The following is a 17,564-nucleotide window of genomic DNA, read 5'->3' on the forward strand; positions in this document are numbered from 1 at the left end:
TTGTGCTGAATAGAATAACTATTTCTGCCTGTGTATCTTTTTTGTAACTTAAGGTTTTTGCCTAGAGGGGTTCTCTATGTTTTGAATCTAATTACCCTGTAAGGTATTTACCATCCTGATTTTACAGGGGGGATTTCTTATTTCTAATTCTATTTTTATTAAAAGTCTTCTTGTAAGAAAACTGAATGCTTTTTCATTGTTCTCAGATCCAGGGGTTTGGGTCTGTGGTCACCTATGCAAATTGGTGAGGCTTTTTATCCAACATTTCCCAGGAAAGGGAGGGTGCAAGTGTTGGGAGGATTGTTCATTGTTCTTAAGATCCAAGGGTCTGGGTCTGTAGTCACCTAGGCAAATTGGTGAGGCTTTTTACCAAACCTTGTCGAGGAAGTAGGGTGCAAGGTTTTTGGGAAGTATTTTGGGGGGAAAGACGTGTCCAAACAGCTCTTCCCCAGTAACCAGTATTTGTTTGGTGGTGGTAGCGGCCAATCCAAGGACAAAAGGGTGGAATATTTTGTACCTTGGGGAAGTTTTGACCTAAGCTGGTAAAGATAAGCTTAGGAGGTTTTTCATGCAGGTCCCCACATCTGTACCCTAGAGTTCAGAGTGGGGGAGGAACCTTGACAGTACTGAATACAAATAATAGAAACTAGTTGTGTAAAGACATCATATGCAGTGTTGGCAAGTTTCACAATTTTATTGCAAGTCTCGCAATATTTGGGGCTGTTCTTAAAGTCCTAGCTTCTGAAGTCAAGAGGTTACATGAAAATCTCAGCTGACATTTAAAAAGTAAGTTTTTAGTTCTTATGGGTGCAGAAAAAAAGCTTTAAAATGTGACCTAAGTGCACCATAGAGGCGTAGAAACTAGAAGGGGAAAAACAAAGACCCAATATTTATTAGTTAAAATGATGTCATATTTTTTTAGAAAAAACTCATGATTTGGGGGGCCTGAAATGATTTTTGAACATTTTGGGTGGCATTACTGTATATGGCGAATAAGTTAAAAGCACTTACAGGGCTATATCCACCATAAGTTCCCGTTGAGCCATTCTGGCAGTAGAAAAGAGACTTAAAGCTGCCCTACTTGGGGGTGGGGGAAGGCTGATGATTTACCCAGGATGATGGAATTCTCGGACATCACAGAGTTGCAATAGGTGGCTCTATGCCACCTCTGCAGGATGCAGTGAGCTGGCTCTGGAAATCTCCAGCTGGTGTATTTTGGCCCTGAGGCTGCTCTGAACTATGATCGGGACAGGGCTGGTATGGAAATAACCCCGTGACTGGGCAACTGGAAATATCTTCTTTACAACTTTTCCGATCAGTAGCACCCAGAGTTCACTATGTGCATCAAAGGATGCAGGCCTAGGTTTTATATACTCTTTCAGTTGAAGACCACTATATATTTCCAGCATCTTTTTTTATTAAAAAATAGTTAACTTCACTCTCACTCACAGTCCTGAAGATATTTCACTCGTGTCTGATATTGGGAAATGTACAACAGGGGACTGCAGTACTGAATCAGAGCATATGATGGTGAGATTAAGCCCAACAGATTTCAAAGGAAGTTGTATTGTTGTGCTGATGGAATCTACACAAGAACAGCCAGTGATGTGGTTGAAGCAGATCTGGGTGAATAAGGAAAAAACATTCCTGTGAATAGGAATTCATATTTTTAAACTAACCAGTGTTAGCTACACTCAGACCTGTTTTGTGTTGGCTTTCCATAAACATTTGAGCCATCCAATTTACTGGCATACATGCTCACAGAATGTGAATTTCAAAGCAGATTTCAGCATTTGCACTTACCCAATCAGGAAACAAACAACGTGTGACTTATCTGACCAATCACAACCAGAAACACAGCTCAAATGATTATTGTCAGGATTTTTATTTTTGTACAGCAATAGAAGCACCAGTCAGTGATCGGGACCCCACACTATCAGGCATGGTACACACATTTAACCAAAAAGGTGATCCCTGTACAAAGAGTTTACAATCTACGATCATTGCTCCAAATTTAGAATATTTTCAATCAATCCAAATAATAAAACAGTTAAAAAAGATATTCAACAAATGCATTAAGACAACAAATACATTCATGGAAATGATGCTCTGTTTGCAGATAGTCCATGAGCGGAAAAAGAGACAAATCACTGAATAAACTGCTCATTGTGAATTGTTTGTTTAGCTCCAGGTAGATGCTATCATGATTTTTTCTGTATGGTGTCACTCCATGCTCTGACTTTTATTCACCCTTCTCCCAATCCTCCTCAATACACCACAAATTAATGTGTCAGCAGATTTGAAGTCTTATTCAAATTCAGGTTTCATATTATGGTGCAGGAGAGACTCCCTTCAAGTTATCAGCAATACTTGTTATTTGGCTGGAGTGGTAGCTACTGAGTCACGTGAGACAATTTGTGTCTCGATTGACAATGTTGCTTCTACAGCATTCCACAAGCTTTGGGGTTGGGTCTCATGCACAGCAGTTTAAAGAACTACCCATAGGCTGGCCTACAATTATAATTTTAAGAAAGCACTTGCCTTCTGATTGCTATTATGGAATGCCATACAATCCACATATAAACACTTGAACTTTATAAGTTACCATGAAGGTGCTCCTTGATATGTGCATGTAACTTTTATTATAAATGGGAATTATGTCTGAACATGGACACCTCTCTTAGAGTGCTCCAAGAACTTTAATGTAACAAGAAGGATTAGAAATGCTTACCTTGATCTCAAGCAGTTCTCCAGCCACCTCCACCACATGTATGACAAAGTTTGAATGCACTCGTGATATTGCTCTCCGACAGGGGAGTATGGGAGATGCAAAGTAAAAGCAAAGGCTCCTGATTCCTCAAAATATTCTAAAGTCACAAAGCTCCTGTGAGGAGTTCCATGTCTCACCAGACATGAAGGCTTATTTCAAATTCAGAACATAAAAACTAAAGACATTGCTGTTGCAGAGCTTAGAATCTGGGGTTCGAAACACAGGCCATGTAACACTGATCTGCCTGTATTACAAACATGGAATATTATTCTGTTGTAATTGTTATTGTGTACCTTTCGTAAGTCTGCAGGTGCAAATTGAGAGGCCAGTGCCTGTCTATGTAGATGGGCTGGGTGCTGGGGTAGAATCGTCCCCTTCGCAGAACATAGCACCCTGTGGGGTAACCTCTGATCTAGATGTACATAATGTGAAATAAATGACATTAAAATAACTGCCTAGCCCATTACCCTGTGAAAACCTGGGACCCTGGCCATGCAGCCTTCATTCATGCTGGTGAGTATATATGCTATAGTCCAAATGACTTCAGCAAAGCTACTCAAGTTAGTGCTCACCAGCATGGATAGTTAGACCTTGCACCACTAGTTAGGTGTCCACTCAGGCTTTGTCAGAATTGGGGAGTGTGGAAGACCAGGGGTAGTTGTGTGTCCGCCCCTGAAGAAATTCTGATACCAGCTCCATGTTGTTTAACCAAAGGGTCTATGAGCTCAATTGTCCCAGCTTGCCTCAGCTGTTGAGGTAAAGCACAAAGAAGGAGGGGTCTTTAAGATACTCAGGTCCTGAACCATAAAGAACTTTATAGTTTGTAACAAACACCACAACTCTGACCTAGAAAGTGCATGACAACATTTCCTGATAGACACAGGGGAAGGGAGGCCTTTTGAGGTTTATTCCCTGCAACCAATCAAGCTCCGGGAAGCTGAAGGAATACACTTACAAAATAAAACTGTAGAAAATGGTCAGAGTGCCCTTCATCGTTCAGAGAAGATGGAAATCACATAATGCTGGGAGACATCTCTAGAGGCCCTTCTGTGAGCTAATCAAATTCTAAGAAACTTCATATTTTTAAAAAATTGCATCTATAATGAAATAAGAACAATATTCAGCTTTGGTGAATCAGACAGGCCACTACACAGAGGCTGGAGAGACTCATTACGAATAACATGGGGGAGTTGGATGGTTTAGAGGATTACTTAGCTGTGTGGACTGATGCCACATGAGACAGAACTTTACATTTCTAGGGGACTGATCCAGCAAGGTACTGAATGACACTTGTAAGGTGTTACACACCCTCAACTCTCATTTACTTTAGGACCAGGTTTTATGTCAGTAGTTCAGATCTGACGTAGGGCAGCCGTGCCTCAAAACTGCTACAATCTGACAGTTGTTTGCCATTTCTGTGAAATGAACTGACAACGCCACTCTTGACCCTAGTGAACAGACTCCCACAACACTCAAATACTTAATAAATAGTTAGCAGTCTAGGCAGAAGGTCAGGGACTTTATCTGGACACTTAACTACCCTCTCACCTGTGGAGATTAACCCCTCCAGGCTAGGATTGAGGCACATGGGAGTAGAATCTTGTATTTTCACTACCCGTGAAGTAGGAAGCAATGGAAAACAATTATGGGATTAAATGGTAGATTTTCAGCTAAAGGCACACCAGTGCCCTGTCTCCTCCCTTCCCCCAACCCAATGATATCTGTATCTCCATTGAACCTTGTCCCTTTCAAAAGTTCATTTGGCGAGAAGTCTTTCTTGCCTTGTATATTGTAATATTGAAACTGAATATTACAAATATAAAGAAAGAAATTGATCTTTTAATTACTAAATTCCTATGAAATCTCTTTTACAATCACGAATGTAGTCTCCTTGACACCCAGTGTTCTGGCTATCACTCTGCAGCAGTACGGTGATGTCAACCAAAGACTTAAACACGAAGACCTTCCTCAAAAATGTTATTTCATTTTCAGACACAACACAAACCTTTCAGTCGATCTATCTATCGATAGGCCAAAACATGTACATATAAAGATACATTAGCAAAACAGATGCAGATTTGCAAATATATTTTATATCCTCATTCTCTTGTTTGTGTTAGGAGTCTTTAGAAATGCTTAAACGGATTTCATGACCAGGTATAGTCTTTAATGATTCTAAGTTGTGGTAGGCTGATGAATTTTGACCTTGGAGTGTACTGGTATGAGTCTTACCTGACAAATAGCATTGACTGTGACTATAAACCTATGCTTTGCATTTTATTTACAAATAAGATAATATTGTGTCTTCCATTTGCTTCCTAGCAGTAACATAAAAAGTGATATTAACCACCATCTAATCTATCTATCCCTAGATAATTATATATAGTATTTCTACCACTACATTTATAGCGGACTACATTGAGATGAATGGATTCCTTCCAGAACAGAATGACCTTTCAGTGACTCAGACAGTATTTTTCAAAATGGCTTTACAAGTAAGTGGTGAAAGATTGTATATATCTTAATCTAGAGGATACAACCTATTAACTTACAGTACATTTTATTTTTTTAAATGAGAAACAGAATGATTTCAAACACACACATTTTCTTCCTAGTCATGAACTATTGTTATTTAATGTAAGATGCCATCTGTTTGATCCACAAAAATTTTATTTAAAAACTTATTCAATGAAGTGGAGTCATTGCCAAGTCTTACATTATGTAACAAAACTTGCTTTTAAAGACAAAAATTTTACCATTTCAAAAAAAATGATTTGCTGCAATATTTTTGGCTAGTCTTGTTTTTGAAACTACTTTGCACAGCTAGAAGCTATGGGCCAAACTCAGCTCTGATGTACGCAAAGTAAATTCCACTCACGTCAACTATTATTATATATTCTTGTATAAGCTGCAGTGTCTTTACAATGTGTACTTTGATTGTCCTCAGTTTTATTTCCTGATCTTGATGTTTAGGGGACTGTGGATTAGAGACGTTCTGAAAGAGCTATGATTTTATCAAATCTCATATCATAATTATGCCCACATCTGGTCAATGCTTGGATGGGAGATCATCAAAGAAAACCCTGATGCTGAAGGAGTTGGTAATTCAGTAGGTGGCACTATCCTTCCAAACTGTACTGAACCAATGCTCCAGCAGAGTGACAGTGGGAACTGTGTTTTTAGACGTGTCATTTTTATATGAGACTTTAAACTGAGTCCTCACCATTATCTATAGACATCAGATACCTCATAGTACTGTTTGCAAGAATAGGGGTGTTCATCACAGAATCCTGTCCAAATTCCAGTGTAGGGAACTACATTCTGCTTCCTCTGTTTATTTGACCTGGAAAACTGAAATTTCATTTCCCCTATTAAAAAAAATCTGTGAATTGTTGCTGGAGTGGGATGGTGGTTGCACTCTACCATAGAGGTGGTTGAATTAGACTGTTGGGTTAATTTTTCTCTGTAAATATGATATCCTACAATGCCTTGATTCTTTTGAAAATCACTACATATATAATATCATATATATCTATGATAATACAATTCATTATTTTCATTCAAAGCTATGTGGGTAAAAAGCATTGGCAAAAATGTGTTAAAGTTATTTTCTTATATTTTGAATGCGTGGTCATTTTGTTACAAACACCTATAAAAAGTGACATCTAGTAACTAGTGTAGATTGACAAAAAGTAATGATGCTTATGAATGCTAATTAGCATATTTGCATGTTAAAGTTTGGGAGACAGAAATAAATCACATTCAATTACAAGAGCAAAGTATATCATGTTTTATAATCCTTAACATTTGTGGGAGCTACCACGTAAAAAGTCAGTGTCTGTCTGGTATACTCTTGATAGTCTATTTTTCTAAAGCATGAGTAGGTTTTTTCAACAAAAAAGGACAAATTAAAATGCTCCACTTCTTAGGATACGTTTTTGTTAACAGCAGAATCAGATATTTGGAAATAGTGCTTTCCATTGCTCCCTTACTTACAAAGTGCAGAGGTTGAGAGACCTATATAAAAGTTTTCAAATTAAACTAAAGTGATTTTCACCTATTATCTATAAAATATGTATCTTGCTTTTCTGATATTTTCAGTGTCACATTAATAATATTTATATTGAAATATAAGGGGTGAACTCTGTGGAAACCAGTTCACTTTAGCCTCAAAGGACAACAGTATTATTATTTAGCATTTAATTTACAGTTCTGTGGGGTTTTTTTAACCATTTATTAGAGAGATATATGAGACTGTATGCATATATTTATGTAGGAACAGCCCTATAAAACGTCTCAGACCTCTGAAGTGTATTCTTCTCAGACCTTCAAAATGTATTCAAGTTTTAAAATGAACATTGCTGTAACAATCTTTATGCTTACAGTAAGGATTTCTGGTTAAAAAAATAAAATGTGTGTGTGACGTTGCACTCCATATGTTTTATGGAAATATGCTTATGAGTGTGAATATGATGTTGTGATGGGTTGGATCACAGAAACCCCCTGGGGCCTGCCAACTGATGTGCCAAGACTACTTCTGCCCTTGCTTTCCCTACCCTACCAGCTCGGGACTTCAGTGCCCTGCCTGGTTTGAGCCAGACCCGCTAGCCTGCTGCAAACCCAGACCCAGGTCTGAACCACGTCCCCTAACAGCTGTAGGCTTAAACTGAAAGCAGCTTAAGAAGTGTTCCTGTCTTTAACACTCAGATGTCCAACTCCCAATGGGGTCCAAACCCAAAATAAATCCGTTTTACCTTGTATAAAGCTTACACAGGGTAATCTAATAAATTGTTCGCCCTCTATAACACTGATAGAGAGTATGCACAGCTGTTTGCCTCCCCCCCCCCAGGTATTAATACATACTCTGGGTTAATTAATAAGTAAAAAGTGATTTTATTAAATACAGAAAGTAGGATTTAAGTGGTTCCAAGTAGTAACAGACAGAACAAAGTGAAATACCAAGCAAAATAAAATAGAAAACGCAAGTCTGTGTCTAAGAAAACTGAATAAAGATAAAACCTCACCCTCAGAGGAATTCCAGTAAGCTTCCTTTTACAGACTAGTCTCCTTCTAGTCTGGGTCCAGCAATCACTGGTAAACAGTAGTTACTTCCTTTGTTCCAGTTTCTTTCAGGTATCCCTGGGGGTGGAGAGGCTCTCCTTTTAGCCAGCTGAAGACAAAATGGAGGAGTCTCCCATAGGCTTAAATAGACTCTCTCTTGTGGGTGGAGACCCCCTCCTCTCTCCTATGCAAAGTCCAGCTTCAAGATGGAGTTTTGGAGTCACATGGGCAAGTCACATGTCCATGCATGACTCAGAACTTACAGGAAGCAGCCATGGCTCACATGCTAGCTTGAACGTCCTCATGTAGACTTCTTATGTGGATTGGAGCCTTCCAAGATCCATTGTCCATTAATTGCATATTGATTGGGTATTTAACTTGCACATTCCTTTCTCAAGAAGCTGACCAAATGCTTTACTAAGGCTACTTAAAATCAAGCAAGTACACAGCCAATATTCATAACTTCGAATACAAAAATGATACATACATAAAAATAGGATGAATAGATTCAGTAGATCATAACCTTTACACAGATATGTTACATGGCATATGTAGCATAAAACATATTCCACTTATGTCACATATATATTCATAAGCATATTTCCATGGAGCCTTATGGGGGCACCGTCACAGACGTAACTGGAATATGCTTTATGCAAAAGGTCTATTGTAAGGTATCATTACAAAGGTTATAACCTACTGAATATATTCCTCCTATTTGTACGTATGTCTTATTCTTGTATCTGAAGCTAGAAATATGAAGTATAACTCCCAGGTCCTACTGTAATTATACAAAGTGTGGGCTATTAATGATGGTTTAGAATCTTCATGGCTCCCATTGACTAGGACAACTGGTTGTAAATGTCTCTGTTTACTTGTAAGCCTTCCTGTGTTCATGTGAGCCAGCCCAGGAAGAATGGAGGCTGGGGTCTCACAGGACATGTGAACATGTCACCTGATACCGGAATCCATCTTAAACCTGGTACGTTTCCATTTAGAAGGAGAGGTGGGGACCCAGAGAGACAATAGATTCCCGCCTTGTACCAAAGCTATAAAAGGGGGTGGAACAGAACAAAGGAGGCCCAGTCATAAGAAAACCCCTAGTTTCCACCTAAGATGTCTGCTGAAACTAACAAGGCAGGGAAAATGGGCTCAGAGGTAATCTCAGCACGTCAGGTGACAGTCCCAAGGGGGTCTCTGTGACCGAACTCGTCACACTGTGTCAGATGTATTGTATGTGTGTTGCATATATGCATCCTGATCAAAAATGTGCAGATGGAGTTAGAAATGTTGTATGTTTTGCATAGCCTTAATAGAACAAATCCTATTATCAGATGTTCTTAACCAGTTACACAGATTGCAGCCCTGAAGAGAATGAGTGGACAGGGTTATTGTTATGGCTAAGGCTCTCACTTTCACAGGACTGTCATAAAAACTGACCAAAGGACCTAATGGAGCCTCTTTCAGACTCTGAACCTGGGAGGCTTTGTTGTTAAAGAAAAAAAATCGCAATTATTTGGACTCATAAACCTTTGTTTATTTAGATCTGAAAGAACTGGTTTTCTGAGATATGAGATATCATAGAATATCAGGGTTGGAAGGGACCTCAGGTCATCTAGTCCAACTCCCTGCTCAAAGCAGGACCAAGCCCCAGCTAAATCATCCCAGCCAGGGCTTTGTTAAGCCTAATCTTAAAAACCTCTAAGGAAGGAGATTCTACCACCTCCCTAGGTAATCCATTCCAGTGCTTCATCATCTTCCTAGTGAAAAAGTTTTTCCTAATATCCAACATAAACCTCCCCCACTGCAACTTGAGACCACTACTTCTTGTTCTGTCATCTTGCTACCACTGAGAACAGTCTAGATCCAACCTCTTTAGAATCCCCTTTCAGGTAGTTGAAAGCAGCTATCAAATCCCCCCTCATTCTTCTCTTTTGCAGACTAAATAATTCCAGTTCCCACAGCCTCTCCTCATAAGTCATGTGCTCCAGCCCCCTAATAATTTTCGTTGCCCTCCGCTGGACTCTTTCCAATTTTTCCACATCCTTCTTGTAGTGCAGGGCCCAAAACTGGACACAGTAGTCCAGATGAGGCCTCACCAACGCTGAATAGAGGGAAATGATCACTTCCCTCGATCTGATATATGGTAGACTGCATCAATTTTTCCAAATAAAACTCAAAGGGTCCCCAACAGTCTACTTTTACTACATTTCTCAGAAGGACAACCTCAATCTTTTATCCTCCTAGCTTCTATACAGGTCAAGGGTTACAGCAGCCCTGAAAATGGCCTATTGAAGTTTGCCTGCTAAGGATCATGAGGGGAATCTCCTGACAAGAAGAATTTGACCAACTCAAACTAGAATAAAATTCTCCAAGCAGACTTCACTGTACTAAAGGAATCAGAGTTTTAGATTATTAGTGGGTTATTAGCTAAAATCAGTCTCCATTGATTTTAGCTTGTTTGATTACAAGAACAAGCACAAGGTGCACTTTTAAAAGGTGTCTTGTGTAGCTTTAAACATGTCAAATACAGATTTTTAATACGACAAAAAATTTCCATGTTAAATATACCTGTTTCACTGTTACATTGGGTTATTGTTTTACTAGGAACGGTAAACAGCATTTCAAATGCTTTGTTCATACAGGGCTTTCAAGAGAGTTCAATAGTTATGCTTAAACAAACCTAGTTGTGGCTGAAGCTGGTTCGGACCAAACTGTATTATAACCTAGATCTAAACCATGCTATAGTGCACCAACCAGGCTGGATCTTTTCTAACCATGTTAAAACCCATTTGAGTCACAGCTGTTAAGCACTTTTGTTAAACTCAACTGAAGGCCCTGTGTAAAAGGGGTCAAAATTTAAGTGTACTGTCACAGAAATGGACAAAATGTTAGATTTTAATGTAAAATTAGCATATATGTTTAGAGCCTGATCTTACAAAATTAGCATATATGTTTAGAGCCTGATCTCGCTCAGCATCCTCAACTCCCACTCCCATTGACTTCAATGGGAGTTAAGGGTGCTCAGCACCTCACAGGAGGTACACTGTAGGATAGATTATGTAATAGGTAAATATATTGGTTTTCCTTTATAATGCTACCATTCCTTTTGTATTTTATTTCAACATGCAGGATAGTTAAGATAAAAACCTTTGTGACACATATTGAACCTGACACCAGTTCCTGGGCGCTTGCACAGCAACTCTGTGCTCCTTTTAAAATTACAAACTGAAACGCAAACATTTTTCTGCATGTTTTCTAACAAGGATCTTCTTGACTTCATCAAAAGGGTTCAGAGCTTTTTCTCTCAGTGAACTGGAATTCTCTGTAATTAAAAATATCAAATTATATTACTGTAAGTTTCATGTGGTGTAAGTTTGGGATTTTTCTTTCCAGACTCAGCAGCTTGTTAATAGATTTGTTTGTGCCTCAGAGGTTTATATCCCTGAAGTGAAAGGAGATTAACTGATCAGCAATCAAAAATTGGTTGGATGCTAACAGCAAAAAAGTCTGAATTTATGTCTTTGTCAGTTTTGTGAGAAGAAAAAATATTGTATTTGGACAGAGCAAAACAAAAAAGACATCCAAACAGCTTGTGGAAAGTCAGAGTAAACTGTTCCCTTTGACATCACTGTGAATTTTGTGAGAGCAAGCACAGCAAATATGGGCCTGTTGACTGATGCTTTGCAGTTATGTTAAGAAAAGGAAAAATACCAGCTTCCCAAGAATTACCGGAAAAGATATGATAATCTTTGCAAGAATTAAAGTAAGGAATACTATTTTCAGCAATGCACTAACAACAACAAGTAACAGATACTTCAGTTAGCAAAATTTAAAGTAAATAAAATATATTTGACTATGTAGCTGGAAAGTTAGGAAAAATACTAAAAATAAGATATGTCTGTCTGTGAAAAAAAGGAAACAATATAAATGAAACTGCAAACAAGTTGCATATAAAAGTGTCAAGCTATAAGCAAATAACAGAACTAGACAGTATCAAAATCAGACTATCACTAGCTGCAAGGCATTCTCCAGATTGGGGTAACCTATGCCTTTCTGTTACGTTCTGAATAACAATTGCTTAATAAACTCAATCAAGCTGAGTTATCTTAGGTCTCTTTAATTATTAACTAAATTCAAACCCATAAAATATACTTCTTATTATCAATTCTTATCAATTGACTATTATTAGGTAACAGGTCTATAGAGTTTAGAATGGGGGCAAATACTATACCAGAGAGGTTCTTGAACTGGGGTCTGCAGAAATAGTTCATTGGTCTCCAGAATACCACTTGTGTCTTTAGCAAGCTCTGTTAAGAAAAATGTGAATTAATGCTTTAAACATATGGCTCGCATAGTAGCATTTAAGCAAATCTGAAGGCTTCTGTGAACATCCTACAGTACAGTATATAGTAATAGGGGATAGAAATTCTTAGATTGTAACAAGATGGCATGCACATCACTACATGGAATACAGGAAATGCAGAACTAAATTTTTTTCCAAACCAAAGACATTAATGCACCATCTCCTTAGCATTATAATCATGACGTTTAGAAAAATCATTGAGTCCCATCTCCACATCAGTGCCAGGTTTGGAATTGACTGAAATCAGACAGAACAGCACCTCTGACTCAATAAAAAGAAACTTTCAACATATACACTTTTGCTCACTCTCTCTTCATATTAATACTGTATCCATATCTGTATGCAACTAAAATGGAAATAACTAAATTTATGAAAAAATTTATACTATTAAACCAAACCAGATTGAGCCCCACTTTGCGCCAAGGCTGCATGTCTATTTTAGGAGGTTTGTCCAGTATTATTGAAACAATTTAGTTATTCCAGTTAAAACATTCTCAGATAGACCAGGCCTAAGTTATCAGCTCAGATTCTTTCAGCAGCAGGCTGGGAATAAGTAAGCCTAAGGGAATTCTAACTGGGTATAAGAGAGTCTAACTTCACTGCCTTACACATGTAACTCTTCTGCCCATCAGAGTTGGCAGCAACAAGGGCTCGGTTCAGTATGTAGGGGTTCCATTCCAATAACACAATGCAAAACCGGCTCGAGCCCCCACCCAGTGACCTGGGACATATATACACCACCCCTGCTGGGCACCTCTAAGAGGCAATACTTCTCCTCTCGCAAGCACAGAATCTGAGTGTAGCAAAAGCCTTTTAATAACAGAGAGAAACAATGTGGCATTATGTTGGGGAAACACCACCAACAGGATTCATAACACAACCTATGAGCCAAAACCCACCCCAAGTAAATTGGGCCGTGTCCTTTCCCTTTGGTTCTTGAGTCCAGCAACCCAAAAGTCACCCAAAGTCCCAAAAGTCCAACAACCCAAAAGTCTCTGTCCCTGGTCAGTGCAGCCCTAGAGTTCAAAAGTTTATCTGCAGAGTTTTACCTCCCAACCTGGGTGGAAATGGCGGCCGGGGGGGGGGGGTTAAGGGGCACCTTACGTGGTCTGAAGCTGACTGCCCAACCTGTCTGTGGAGCTCCTCTCCGCTCTGCTCCACCAGCCATCCCACGAATTGCTCTGCTCTGCCAGCCACTCCGCTCCTCCAGCCATCCCACAAACTGCTCTGCAATATATCTTCAGCTCCCCCTGCTACTTAACACAACACTCAGCGATTTCAGCTCTTAGTAATTTTAGCTCTTTAGTGATTTCAGCTTGTAGTAGGGGAGCCTCAGTGCTGGTACACCATTGGCCCAAAGTGAATTCAGCTCAGTAGCCTGTAACTAGACTTGTAGTGAAATCAAAACTAGCTCTGACATTCCACCAGGGAGAGAGGAGAAGGTGCAATTGGCATGTAAGGCCCTCATCAAGGACCCATACCACCAAGTATTACCTTTCCCCAGCCTCTCTCAATTCACTGGGTTTTGGAACCCATGACCCTTGCCTAGCAAGTGCTGCTTAGTTGATGGTGAATCCCTCCATCATTAAAAAAAGGCCAAGTACAGTTCCACTGTCCTTGATTCACATAATCAGGATAATAACAGTTTATTCTTCCTGCCCCAATAACAGAGAAACTGGGGCTCCTTCAGCAGCCAAAGTGACCATCTAGGCAGGGGGGTGTGCCTATGCAAATGAGATCAGCCCCTGAAGTTCTTTTCCATAACCCACAACTCGCCACCAGATGTCAGGATAGAGCTCATCCTGACTCTGCTTACATATTTAATAATTTTATTAAGATGATGTTGAAGTAAAAAGAAAACGGTACAGAGTTTAAGCATAGAAGTTTCTGGTTATCAGGGAATAAGGTACAGATTATCGAGGGGTGCGAAATTCGGTTTAGGAACGGGTGGCGTAAGGAATACATAATCTGCAATCTCCCCAATTGGGGATAAAAATTTAACGGGTCAAAGTACAGACATTGAAATATGGGGGTACGTTGTTCATATAATGGCTATGTTCAGGTGTGGAGTATAATGAGTGGATACGATGATGAGGATGGATTTACCCTCATTTGGTGGGATTTAATGTTCAGTGAGTTTATGGGTCCAGTTCATATGGTCCAATGGAAAAAGTCTCTCAGTCCCTTTCCCATAGTTGATGCATGATATTGTACCGGCTCACACCTCCTGGTACTGTCGGTGGCCGGTGATGTGTTCGATGTAGATGTCCCTGGACCATCAGATGGTGTCTGAGACCATGAGGCACCGCATGAGCAGTACATAGCGTCGACCGATCCCACAGGTCTGCAGCACACGCTTATTGCAGGGGTCCCAAGCGCCCAGGGCTCAGACGATCAGGGCATCCATCTGCACCTCGTAGCCCTTTGCTCTCAGGGTGTCGGCCAGGGGGGCGTATTTTTCCAGCTTACGAGCTTGGGCTTCGCGGAAGGCCGGGGTCCTGTTCTCAAAGGAGACTGTGACATCAACGAGGATGATCTTTTTCTGGGCCTCGTCGGTGACTACCACGTCAGGTCACAACTGGCTGTCAGTACCGGGGATGGCGCAGTTCACGGCGACCTCCCCCAGGCGCGGTGCGATGGCTTTCACCAGGCGGTTCTGGATGGTGTTGTGGAGCAGCTGCCAGGCTCAGGAGTGGGGCTTGCAGCTGCACAGGACGTGGGGCAGGGTCTCGTTGGAGTAGCCGCACTTCCTGCAATGCTTGTCTCGGTTCCTGTGGCCGACGGCTCCGTTGAGCGGGATGCAGTTGAGCCGGGCATGGTGGATGAACCGCCAGTCAGTGAAACAGGTGAAGCCGCCCCCGGTGAGGAAGTGGTTGCTCGCATCCCATTTGCTGGTCAGTTCAAAGGGTTTACCCTGGTCCCGTTTACGCTTCAGGGTTTCCATGTACAGTGAGTGGATGGCTGCCTTCAGGGTCCTCTCCAACATGCCCCTGGCACTCGGGGTGACGATGGTGTTGTCGTCGGACCTGATCTGCGGCACCAGGACTCCCAGCTCCTGGAGCTCCTTGCACCACTCCCCGCGGCAGCCTATGTGCTTCCCCAGGCGACGCGTGGCATTGCGAGTGCGGGAATTACCTCTGAATTTGGCCTTTGAAGTCCGTATTCCCATAAGCAGCTGACAACACTGCATTGTAGGATTGAAACCAATAAAGGCCCTGATACATCACCAGGCAATGCCATTTTTATGTTGGCATAGCAGCACCACTGATTTCAATGGAATCACAATGTCGTAAAACTAGTAACAGAGTGGTGACGTGTGTGCATGTGTATATATGTGAAAATATAGATATATAGACACACATATTTACATGTATCTATTTATCTGACATACATGGATACCTACACAAATGGTGGAGATACCCACATGAAAAATTATGGAATTTTGTGATAAATTGCATTTTTGTACACCTTTGAAAGTTTTGCCTGCATTTGTTCACTAATCTATTTCTGCCATTCTAACATTCTAAACTTCTGAGAAGCTTCAAAATATCACCAAAAAATTCCAGAACAGCCTGTCACAAATATTTGTATTTCCCAACAGCTTATCCCTTTAAACTGGGAAATAGTCAACTCTGGACTATTAACATATTCAAGGTCTTATACTGTATTTTGTGACCCATTAGGGCTAGAAATAGGAGCTTTATATTATTGGAAAGCTAGGAATCCCACTGACATAGAGCCATTTTTTCTAGCCCTAGCTGGTCTTGAAATACTAGATATTTAAACTGTGACATTTTAAGTATGAAAAAAGCAATTTTAGATAATTTTTAGATGTTTCTAAAATTCATTAGAATTACAGCTATAACTTTCTTTTTTCTTGAAAGCCCATACAGCCTATACGGTCAGTCCCCTGTACAGATGGAGAGATAAGAAATCTGGCAGCAATAAACTTTTAAAATACCTTCTAAAAATAATTTTAAAAACAGTTTTTTCCCCTGTAAAATATGTAACATATATGGAGACACTGATGGTGGGGGTTGGCCTGAATCTTTTACTGGCACATTTATGGGGCAATTTTCTACACAACTCAGCCATGGCTTTCCCATTTGTGAACAATGAGACTCTTTCATACTCATGTCAATAAAACCATACTATCATGTGTCAAGGTTCCTTCCCCACTCTGAACTCTAGGGTACAGATGTGGGGACCTGCATGAAAACCTCCTAAGCTTACTTTTACCAGCTTAGGTTAAAACTTCCCCAAGGTACAAACTATTTTACCCTTTGTCCTTGGACTTCCGCTGCCACCACCAAACGTTTATCCGGGTTTATTTTATTAGGAAAGAGCCCGTTTGGAAATGTCTTTCCCCCCAAAAGCCTCCCAACCCTTGCACCCCACTTCCTGGGGAAGGTTTGGTAAAAATCCTCACCAATTTGCATAGGTGACCACAGACCCAAACTCTTGGATCTTAAGAACAATGAAAAAAAGCATTCAGTTCTTGAAAAGAAGAATTTTAATAGAAGTAACAATAAAAAGAATTACCTCTGTAAAATCAGGATGGTAAATACCTTACAGGGTAGTTAGATTCAAAACATAGAGAATCCCTCTAGGCAAAACCTTAAGTTACAAAAAGACACACAGACAGGAATATCCATTCTATTCAGCACAGCTTATTTTCTCAGCCATTTAAAGAAACCATAATCTAACGCATATCTAGCTAGATTACTTTCTAAGTTCTAAGACTCCATTCCTGTTCTGTCCCCGGCAAAAGCATCACACAAACAGACAGAGAGAGATTTGTTTTCTCCCTCCCCCCAGCTTTTGAAAGTATCTTGTCTCCTCATTGGTCATTTTGGTCAGGTGCCAGCGAGGTTACCTTTAGCTTCTTAACCCTTTACAGGTGAGAGGATTTTTCCTCTGGCCAGGAGGGATTTTAAAGGTGTTTACCCTTCCCTTTATATTTATGACATCATGCATTCTCTATCAGTCATTGTGTGAGTGTATAAATATGAACAGATAGATATACAGATGGACAGACATGTATTTGTGTGTATGTGCATATATAATATATATAAGGCCCTTTGTTTTCAGATTTTACTGATTTTTACCTAAAATTTCCTGGGTTTTACAAAAGCTATCATTTGGTTTTTTTAAATCTATTTTCACCTAATTTTGGACTACTTAAGTACCTGAAAATACTGATTATGTGAAGCAAATCCAATCCATTACATGAGGTAGATGTGTTTACGTTAACAGTAAATTAGTCCAAGTGTATATGCAAGGCTGTCTGTTAAAGTAAGTCAATGCATTGGAAGATACACACATGTGCATGGATGTCAGTATGTGTATGTCAGTATTTGAGCCCTA

General features: G+C 40.0%; 1 protein-coding gene across 2 annotated transcripts in view; it reads right to left on the reverse strand.

Annotated features, from left to right (window-relative positions):
* Positions 1-1,882: 1,882 nt before the first annotated feature.
* The window catches only part of TTC29 (tetratricopeptide repeat domain 29), a 205,039-nt gene continuing 189,357 nt past the window's right edge, over positions 1,883-17,564 (reverse strand). For both annotated transcript variants that reach the window (XM_074950961.1, XM_074950962.1), the window contains 2 exons: positions 12,066-12,141; positions 1,883-11,156 (listed from right to left, as the gene is read on the reverse strand). In XM_074950961.1, coding sequence (XP_074807062.1) covers position 11,156; positions 12,066-12,141 — 77 coding nt within the window. In that variant the 3' untranslated portion in view covers positions 1,883-11,155. The remainder of the gene's footprint in view (positions 11,157-12,065; positions 12,142-17,564) is intronic.

Source organism: Natator depressus, chromosome 4 (assembly GCF_965152275.1).
Source record: "Natator depressus isolate rNatDep1 chromosome 4, rNatDep2.hap1, whole genome shotgun sequence".
Classification (NCBI taxonomy): domain Eukaryota; kingdom Metazoa; phylum Chordata; order Testudines; family Cheloniidae; genus Natator; species Natator depressus.